The 10690-nt window shown below is 41.3% G+C and overlaps 1 protein-coding gene across 1 annotated transcript; it reads left to right on the forward strand.

Moving 5' to 3' along the window:
- The first annotated feature begins 7631 nt into the window (after positions 1 to 7631).
- Positions 7632 to 9025, forward strand: LOC134853915 (N-alpha-acetyltransferase 40-like). The gene is made up of 2 exons (XM_063869882.1): positions 7632 to 8008; positions 8184 to 9025. Exons 1-2 carry the CDS (start codon positions 7633 to 7635, stop codon positions 8528 to 8530), a joined length of 723 nt encoding a protein of 240 aa, XP_063725952.1. The 5' UTR covers position 7632; the 3' UTR covers positions 8531 to 9025.
- Positions 9026 to 10690: the final 1665 nt, after the last annotated feature.

Here is a 10690-nt window from a genome sequence, read left to right on the forward strand (position 1 = left end):
CTATCGTTCGTCTGTTTTTTTTCGTCGGCTGACTTCCCGTAGCCCGACTTTTTGAGGTTCAGCTTTCTTCCAAGTTCCGGTGTAGATATAGGGGATTGCTTCGAGATTTACTTCTATCCACAATCCCGAAAAGGTTAAGTTATTGGCAACGATTTTATACTGTATTATGTTACTTGCTCCTTTTTTTACTGCTTTTAAGGCTGTCTCGTCTGCTCGATACGATCGCAAGAATTCCCAATGGTAATTAAATTTATATAATGTAAGTCCAAATACAGAAGGGTCCAAATAAGTGGCCAGAAGAAAATCTAATAATCTAATCAAAAGGAATGGGTCCGCGATTTATCAGCTCAATTGCCTAATTACAGTTTAACTTTAAAATAATTCAACCTAACTATTTTTTTTCTTTCTCTCTAGAAAATGTTAATTAATTACTTGCACACAGTAATTCCACTCAGTTACTCAGAGCGACCCGCTGAAATTAACAGTGTTTCTACGGATCAATAGGAAATTTAACGAACCATATATCTACTGACTTCGCAATCTCTCGTTCCGGTAATTGTTCTCTTACTAAATGAGAACCAACTATAATGTAGCTCAGTACCAATTGTCCTCCCTCTACCAATGAGAACCAACATTCCGCTCTAATAGCGCAATTGTTCTCTAGCTTACAATGAAAACTCAAGTTTTCCAACTAGTAGCTTACTTTGTTCTGTCTAAGGGTAGTCTATCCGTAACTTTTTTTGCTATGTTTGTCTCTTTGAGTTTTAGCCATAGTTAGAGTTATGCTCGTCCCTATAAGTTCTGATATTTACTTCGGTACCCCTTTCGCAATGTCTTAACTGAATTCTTCTTCTGACGACACAAGTCCTAAATTCCAAGTTCATTATTGGTATCTGTAACTAAGTTGTGCTAATATCAAGTCCAATTTGACCTCCAAACGAAGCTATGATTAATTAACCTAAGGTCTCCGAAGGTTTTTATTTAATTATCTTATTAACGTTCCGACCTCCCGGGGCAAGAACAAATTCTTTCATGGGTAACTGATTCATTTCAAGCATCTAAATTCCAATCTATGCTCTTTTGCAATCCCGACCAAGCTATTAGGGGAACGTAATTCTTTTATTAGGAGTCAAGTTGGGCTAAAAAGTCACCTCCGGGGAGCTAAGTAATTATCCCTCCCATTCATGTTTTTTAGGAGGCCTACTTCACAGGCTATGCTACTAGTAATGCCACTTTCATCGGGGACTACTTTTCCTTAGCTTTATTGAATTTCTTTTAATAGCTCATTTGCCAATCTAAACTGAACCCAACGTTTGCCAAGACCACTTCAATTATTTCCACTACTTCCAAAGTTACTATGCAAAGCTTTATCTTTTTCAGCTTCTGCTTCAGTTCCCAATAATTAAGATCCCTCCCAATTATAAGTGAGGTGACCCATTCCAGTTTCCAAGGGTTGGGGCTGGCAAATACGCCACTTTGCGGTGTTAACTCTGGGGTTTTCGTTGCAGTTTTGGTCATAAACGCCTGAAGGTCATTCAAATATCATCTGGGGTCAATCTTCCTTTTTCGAGTCCAGAATCCCAAGGGAGTCCTAGTTACCAATCTTCATCCATATCCCAATATGTTTTACCAACTTATCCCATTTTTAAGGTCCATTATCATTTTGCCCAGGAAAAGGCTATTTAAACCGGAAGGAGTCGCCGAAGCGGTTTTACTCACAAGGGGTCTTCTTCCGATGTTGGTGTTTTGTGTTTATTGCCGCTAAAGAATCAATACTCCTCACTCATTATTTTGCCTCAATTGCTTATTTCCTGTCCAAGGGCTGTTTTTTTTCAAGTCCTAATAACATCCGGTCTAATCGCCGGATTTGGCTCAAATTCTATTTCATGGAGTCCATTGTTAACTACCTATCATATCCTAAAATTGTGGCTGCCTGGGTTTATTGCAGCTGGAGAAACGACTTCTGGAAGTCGGGTCGGGACTATTTGCTTTAGGGTACACTGGTTCTGGGATTTTAAACTTAGCTTCTTGCAACTAGGTCTGTAATATACTAAATTTTGGTCACATTCTGACCGCTAGCTACCAAGTTCTATGAGGGCTATTTGCACTGCCGGGAACCGCTATCACTTGCCCCAGGGAATCCGAGGGGTCGAGAGTTTTTGCAGAGGTGTCTACTTTTTACAGTCGAACTTATTCTGGACTAGGCTGTATGTGTACTTTTCTACTTATCGTGTTTATTACTGAATATCAAGCTACGTACTACTCGTTAACTTTCACTATACCACATGCCGCTTACCCGATACCTACATACGTGTTTACCGGCTCTAGGATTACTACTGTTGCAGCGTTGTGAAACGCGGGCTTTAATTACCGTAGTTTTTTGTGCAATTAGTCCTGGTGAATAATCTAAGGCTTCGTGAAATGTCTCGACCCTTTTCCAGATTTGCAAAAACCCTATTTTCGTTTAGGCGCCATCCTACTATCATAGTGGAGACATTTCTAATCCAATTATGAGTTCTACCGATGAGACTAGTAAGGAGGTTTTGAAGTTGTACTCACTGAGCTGCGTCTTCCAACTACATTTGCGACCTCTCACCGAGTCTCCTACATCTCTTTTTGTCATTTTCATCTGTCTACGAAGTGCCGGTAGTCTTGATACGGCACCATGTAGTCATCCGACTCCCCCAAAACAACTGGTGGACGCCAACGCTGCTTCTAGACCTCGCTTTCTGATGCGGCCCAACCCGAGTCAACTTCATCTTCGCCGAACGAAGGCAGCTTTTTCCATCGATCACTCAAATTGTGGAAGTAGGCAGCCTTAGCATCTCTAGGCGCCACTTCTCCTCTATCGCCGAGCCCACCTCGTTTATTGTCTGTTCAGCATAGCTTGGATGACCTGAAAGAGGCTTTTAATTACCGGCCAATTTTTAACTTCTCCCGTCCGTTCATAGACAATCTGTGTTCGCACATTTCCGACATCTCTTGGAATGGTTCCGCCCAAGTAGTTGCTGTTTCGTCCGTTTTCTCGTCATCTGGGCTTTGGCAGGCTTATCACATCATCTGCTCTACCTCATAGGCATTGTCCACACAACTCGGAGAACTAGCTGTCGTCTCGTCCTCGCCCATACTCGACATTTATTGTCAGACTCGCCTAAAGAATCTTTCTCGTCGTTCTTGTTTCCGCTCGGAGCAATCATACCGTCAATTTCCTTCCGTCGAATCAATCATAACATCCAGCATTCTCCTCTTTATGCTCATCGACCGATATCTCATTTCGTCTCATCTCCGTCGGGCAGATGCGTTCATTTGTATTTGCAACTTCGCAAATACCCCATCTTCAATGATCCATGACTCTTTTCCTTTCGCTCGTTTTCCTGACATCTAACTCCGGAAGCTTCGATGTCGATTCGCTCAGCGACGTCGTCAACCAGTCCTACTTCGCCGCCTTGCTTTTTGCATGGCACTGTCACGTCGCACATAGCCAATTCCGTACCAGAACTTTCACTTTCGCGATAAGCTAGCACGCGCACTGGCGGCTTTGCACTCTCTGCGTCGACGCATAGTCTGCTGGTCTCCATCCCGCTTCAGACACGAAACTTTGTCTCCCAGGACATCTGAACCTAGCCTCAACTGAACTGATGCACTTCGCACCAGTTTTCAAAACTTAATTCTTCATTTCGAAAACGAAACCCTTGTTCCGTTCGTACCAAACGAATCCAAGTGTTAGATCATTATCTAGTCCATCAACTATTGAAAATTTCGATATCTTATATAAACTTACCAAACTTTCGTTTATTCATCGAGTGCTGATCTTGTTCTTCGTCCAGGGCTCGATTCGACTTCTGTTGCGACCTCATCCTTACCCTCACCGAGTATAGAGTCGAACACTAGGTGTCATTACGGGCAGTTATCCTTACTTCACCTCTACTGGTTCCCGGCTTGATTCTATTTTTTCCAGCGAGCTCGGCTATTACACCAAACCCTTCACTGAGCTATTCGGCTGGCTGGTGTTCGTCTTCGTCTTTGTTCTTTTGGGGTCTCTGGGTTTCTGCCCCCTCAAGCACAACTTCAAAACGATGCTGCATCACTTCAACCGTCGTTTCCCTTTCAGTCTCCAGCACCCCTCTAGAGCGTTCGAGGAGCATCCCGTGTTGTTCTTCCTGTTCTGAAAGGCTCAGCACCACATCGACATCTATCTCAGTGGCCGCCACCACAACGATATCCAGTCGCTCTGTGAATGTCCCAATCTACACATCCACTTCTGCCTGACCCAAGATAATTACATGACAAATCTGATCATCCCGCCATTCGTGAATCTTCCCTTTAAACGCTTCAAGCTTCCAGGATCATGAAAGCGCAGACATTCATATGGTGGACTTCAGTAGTCTCTTCCAGCTCCATCCCAACAAGAAGCTTGTCGACAAATCCATTGATCGAATGCTGCTACGGTAGACCTCGGATGACCCTTCCGCCGCTTTCAGCAGCGCCTTCATGTCCGATGAATTGTCATTATTATCTGGTCTTGAATAATTCGCAGTAATTAAATCTGGTTCGATCGTCGTGGTCCGTTCGTTGACCATGCTCGCACTCGGCCTCTTCGATTGTTCCGCATCTCGCATCGATATCTCCTTTTTCGTCCGAATCTTTTCTTTGTCCAGCACGATCGTCACTGTTTTTGATAATTTCTCAATATTTACTGGGATAGACTTCATAGCATCAGTCTCGTGGCAGATCGCTACTTTTTTGTCGCTCACAAATGAATCATGTAGCTCTCTTTGAGTTCCTAAGCATTGAGTACCACATCGGAGTCAAGCATGCAGTTGCCGACAACGATCAATGTGAACCCCTCGTCAAAGCTTCCAATTTCGATCTTCGCCCTGCTGTATCCAATTGCTTCATTTTTTCTATCTTTTCCGTTGAAGGTTCCTTTCAACTTTCCATTGAACCCCGGACAGCGGCAACGTACCAGAGGAGCTTAAGCAGACCTTTGGATATCAAAGTGCAATCGGTCGTTTTGTCGATCTTGATATCCGCTTCTTTACCGCAGACTCTGCCGCAAACGAAAGTTCGCCTCTTGTCAGACCATTCGGGTCTAGGTGCACCAACTTTCCTGTCGGCATTCTGGCATCGTTGGAGTGGGCCATACTCTGCCACATTCCGCCTTCGTCCAAGGGAAGACCGATCCGTTCCAGTAACGGCACCGAACTACCACCTGCTTGAGTACGGCGCCGTTGAGAGTCCACCCTGATTTCTGATTTTCTCTTCAGCGTGTTGAGACTAATTAACAGGGATCTGAACACGTTCTCGCCGACGATAACTGCTGCTTCATCGGTTATAGTCCCTGTCTCCAACTTCGTGAGCGTCCAGCCATGAATGACATCACCTTCTTGTCTTGGACCACAGTAGTTCTTTAGTTCTATCCTCGGGTGCTTCATAATAAACTTAACATAGTTGATGCAGTTCGAACAACCCACATTTCCTATTTAAAGCTCTCACTAAAAACACATCGTCAATTCTCGATTTGAAAAACACTTCATTTGCTGCTAAGCTGTTTCAATCCATTTTTTTTGTCGTGGTTTATTCAACCCCTCCAGCATTCGTTGTTGCTGACTCCAAAGATCGTTGTTCGCTCGATAAAGAGAGTGCCAATGTATATTTAGGGATTGTTTCTCTGGATTCATTCTCTCTCTCTCTCTCTCTCTCTCTCTCTCTTAATGACATCGCAAAGTGGTAATTACGTTCAGCTAAGATAAGTCTAAACACAGAATGCTCTAACTGGCCATCTAATGCAAAAGGAAAGGGCCCGCGATTTATCAGCACAATCGCCTAATTGCAATTTATTTGCTAACTAACTTAACTAAACTGTTTTCTCTCTAGAGAAGTCTAATAAACCAATTACACACTGTAATTCCACTCAACTACTCAGTTCGACCCGCTAAAATTGATAGTATCTCTGTGGATCACAAGGAAATTCAGTGGATCTCTTTAACTTCAAGGAATCACTGCTCTTAAATGTAACGAGAACCAGCTATCTACTGACTGCGCTATCTATCGTCTCTGGTAATTGTTCTCTAACTAACTGAGAACCAAGTATACTATAGCTAAGTACCAAATGTTCTCTTACTAACAATGAGAACCAACCGTCCGCTCTCAAAGTGCAAATTTTCTCTTGCTAACAATAAGAACTCAAACTACTCTCACTTGTAGCTTCTTTTTTGTTCTGCCTAAGGATAGTCTATCCGTAACCTTTTCGCTGTGTTTGTCTTTTCAAGTTTTAGGCATACCTAGAGATCTGCTCGTCCCTACAAGTCCTAACATTTACATTGGTACCCCTTTCGCAAGATCTTAACTGAATTCTTCCTGTGACGACACAAGTGCTAAATTCCAAGTTCTTTAAGGGTATCTGTAAGTAAGTTGTGTAAATATCGAGTTCAATTTCACCCTTTAACCAACTATGCTTCTTTGAACAGTCTCCTGAGGTCTTTATGGAATTATCCCTTGAATGGTTCGTTTTCCCGGGGTAGAGAAAGACCCTTTTCATGGGTAGCTAATTCTTGCCAAGCATCTAAAATACCAATCTATGCACTCTTCCAATCCCTACCTACTAGCTATTAGGGGAACGTGATTCTTTTATTAGTGGTCAAGTTGGGCCTAAACGTCACCTCTGAGGAGTTAAATAAATATACCGCCCATTCATGTTATTTAGGAGGCCTACTTCTCCTGCTATGTTACTGTTAATGCCAGTTTCATCTGGGACTACTTTTTAGCCACATTGTGTTTCTAATTAAAGCTCATTCGCCGAGCTAAGCTGAATCCATTGTTTGCCAAGTCCACTCCAATTATTTCCACTTCTTCCAATGTTTGATTCCTGTCGAGAACTGATTTTTGCATATACAATTTTTCGGCTTATTTCGATTATTGTTGGTCTGCCAATTTTCGTCGGCTTTGTTCCGCAGAGCTTAGTTTTTGAAATTTTCTTTCTAGCATTCCGAAAGCTCTTTCTAAAGTTTCTTGTGATACATGCAACTTTGTTCCCGATATTTTGGGCTTCTGTTTCAGTGTTTTATTGATAAAAACGATTTTTTGAAGTTTTTATCAATTTTTTTTGTTTGATTTCAAACAGAGTCTTTCTTTTTTGCATAGCAAGTGGCGCGAAGCTCAGCTTCGCCTCTGTGTTGAATGTTCGAAACTCCAAAAGAAGAGCGTGAACCTTACTCAGGTTTTTGATTAGGTGTAAGCATTTTGATTGGCTGGTATTTTAGCTGATAGATCTTTCTTTCACGGTAAAAGACATCAAAATGACCCGAAGTTTGACTTCGCAATTGCTATAAAAGGGTAAAATGAGATTGTTTTGTTTCACATCCTGGAACGACCATTTTTTGAGCTGTACTTTGTTGATATTTTTCTTGATTGAACTCAACCGATACTTCAATGGATGATCTGCATAGCAGTTGTTTTTTTTTTAGTTTGTTTACTGTTGGATTTTATTGATTTAAATATGATAATATTAGTTCTCGATTAGTTCGTTTTCTTTCGTGTTTATAATGATTGATAAAAGCTCGAGATGAATTATACGAAAAAATGCGTTGAACAAACTACAATGAAGTTTACCAATTTTGATTTTCAGACGCCATGACTTCCAATTCAGGTCGATCGAGAGGTCGAAAAGAAAAAGAAAATAAAAAAGCCTTTCGGAAACTAACGAATGACTATCTTTGTGCATTAGATCAGTTTTGTAGAAGAGCCCAAAATTCTGACAATGTACTAGAAAATCTTAAACCATTTTCCAAGTTCAGCAAAAACGACTTGAAGTTAGATATTACTTATAGAAAAGCCGAATCGTTTGATGAAACGACAAGCGAAGAGATTTTCTCTGTGTTCGAACAGAACATGCGAGACATGTACGAGAAGTCAGCTGTCGGGTGGATAAAGCGTGAAAAATGGGACGAACTTTTCGATAATGATGCGCGATATGTTTTAGCCCGCGATGATGCCAATATGTTGCACGGTGGGTGAATTCTGGAATGCACTTACATTTCTTTTGAAAAAACTATTCAAGACGTTTTTGAATTTCTTATTTCCCAAAAAAATTATCTCATTGTCACCTTGCCCTTCAAGTTAACCATGAAGGAGAGGGGGACAAATTTTTCAGTGATTCATCATCTCAGTTATTTGTTTTGCAGGTTTCGTGCATCTGCGCTTTGTCGTGGAAGACAATCAAGACGTTCTTTACTGCTATGAGATCCAAGTGAACAAACTCAGTCAGTCGAAGGGACTGGGAACGTTCCTGATGAAACTCTTAGAATTAATCGCTTTCTACAACGGGTTCAGCAAAATCATGCTCACTGTATTTGACATAAATGAAGAAGCAAAGAAATTTTACAAAACTAAGTTGGGCTATGTGTTGGACCCATTCAGTCCGACTGCCCAAGACGAAGAGTGCGATTATGAAATTTTGAGTAAAAGTATAAAACAAAACCCGAAAGTAGAGAAGCCGCAGTTGCCGTCAGGAGCGATCCTTTCAAGTTGATCTTTTTTATGTTCTAGTTTTCGATTGAATTATTTGATTTATAACTGTATAACACTTCGTTACACAAGGAGCCATGTGCCCCATTAGCATAGGACAGAGTAGATATTTGTTTGGTTATTTAAAATTAACGGTTGTGTTTCAATTATCCAATGAAATTATTCTGTTAATGTGTTAGTTTTCATCAATTATGATTCATACTAAAGCCATTTGGCTAAAAAATACCTTTAAAATTAAAACAGTTTTTGCTGGAGTTCTCATCAAGTGTCAGAGAAGAAAGATATTGACACTTAAATAATTCTTGATGATTTTGTTGTTGTTTTTCTTTTCAGGAAAAAGTCCGAACATTTGTACACGCTGTAGTTTGATTTGTCTCGTATTTACTTGGAAAAATCTAATCACCTTGCCAACAAAGACTTTCAGACCAGAACAATGCGAGGCGGAGGATTGAAACATAATCAGGATCCTATATTTCTTGAAACTTTCTTTTCTTTTTGTAAGTTTCTGAAGTCCGTAAAATTATCTTCGGGGAAGCAAATTTCTTTTAATCTGCAAGGATCAAAATTAGCATTTAGCGGAAATGAAAAATGGCCAGGCTATTTCGAAATCTGCCAGAAGGCATTACAAGTTTCAAAACTCGCGGTGGGCGAGGGACGAGACCAACATCAGTTACCTACGTAGCATGAGGTTTTACGTGTTGGTGGCGCACGATGGAACCGTAGCGGCAGATATCGGAAGGTCTCGAAAACCGCCCTAAGCCCCTCAAGAAATAGTTGAAGGAATGATTAAAGAGCTGGGTGGTTTTGTTTTGACAAAGGGCACCGCTGAATCTCTGCTTTATGCCCATTCAAGTATCCCGTAGGAAAGATCCCAAAAAAGCGAGACTCTACGACTGATTTAGGCAGTGACCTTGAGAGTGTAGACAAAAAAAGAAGAAAAAGTTATCGCCTGCGGCGATTCAAGGCGGGAAGTTCGCTGGTGGTATTTTTTTTTTACTTTTTAAAATTGGACTTTATTTTCAGTCTCGAAAATCTTCGACTGCCCTCGACCCTGTAGAGTATATGTTGAATCCATGGACAAACGTGTCATACCGCAGGGTATGGTATTCTAATTCTTGAATCCGAATGGATCGATAAACCTTGTTTCTCAGTCGGAACGATATAAAACGACTAGTTGACAGATAACATTATTTCAACTCTGATTCTTATTTCAAATAGAATTCGTCTTCTCTGTCTATCAAGGTCAAGTGAACGGCCGTCTAGGCGTTTAACATAAGATTACAAATAATATAAATAACATACGTATAAAGTTAGTTTGTCGATCCAGGCCGGATGACATTCCCCCTTGACAACAAAATTTATAAACAATCGTTTTTTAAATTGAGTTTTAAAGTCCCCTTAGGACTGACAGATTTGTGAGTTTAAGAGTCCCCTAAGGACTGACAGGTTTGAGTTTTATAGTCCCGATAGGACTTTGTGACATATAATTTCTCTGCTTGTATGTCATCTTTGGCAATTTCCTCCCCCTGGCTTTCGTGTTCCTCGTCATCTTGTAATGTGTTGCTTTTCTTTGTCTGTTCCGTCCCGCCTTCTTGTAGTTTCGAATTGACGAATAAAATTTAGTTATTGTTACCGGCTGTGGCGTCGTCCTCTGTGGGCGAGGTTAAATCGACTACTTCTATGTGGCCTGTTTTGTGTTTCAGGCTAATCGCTTCAATCAGTTTTATACATGCTCTGTATTGGGTCTTTTCAGTGAAACCCATTTCTTGGATTAGGGACTTGAGGCTTGAATAATTGCCCGTATCTCGTTTGTCCGGTCGTGAATCAATTTCAAATTGGAGCGGCGTTTTCCTTTCTTTGTCGTGTTTATTGTTAATGGCGTTAATTGGTACCGGGTTCCCAAACGCATTGGACAGCGCCGATTGGCGGTTTCTTGTCGCTTTTCTTAACGGTTCCGCTGAAATCGCGGGTGGTGTTCTTTTCTTGTTTTGCCTTTTAGGCGATGGGGCAATATCCTCTGATGAGGCCAATGATTGATCGTCATTATCCTGGTCGTCATAGTCTTGTGTTACTGGTTGTAAAATGATGTTGTCATTGTTTGAAGTCCCCCCGGCCGGGATATCCGTTTGCAAACTCATTCCGCTGGTTTGTAGCTTTCGTTTCA

Source organism: Symsagittifera roscoffensis, chromosome 9 (genome assembly GCF_963678635.1).
Source record: "Symsagittifera roscoffensis chromosome 9, txSymRosc1.1, whole genome shotgun sequence".
Lineage (NCBI taxonomy): Eukaryota > Metazoa > Xenacoelomorpha > Acoela > Convolutidae > Symsagittifera > Symsagittifera roscoffensis.

Bases quoted from the DNA above. Each gene is read 5' to 3' on its own strand.
- LOC134853915 (XM_063869882.1), top strand. From the start codon at position 7,633: ATGACTTCCAATTCAGGTCGATCGAGAGGTCGAAAAGAAAAAGAAAAT. The intron at 8,009-8,183 runs GTGGGTGAATTC...TTTGTTTTGCAG, and splicing joins TGATGCCAATATGTTGCACG to GTTTCGTGCATCTGCGCTTT.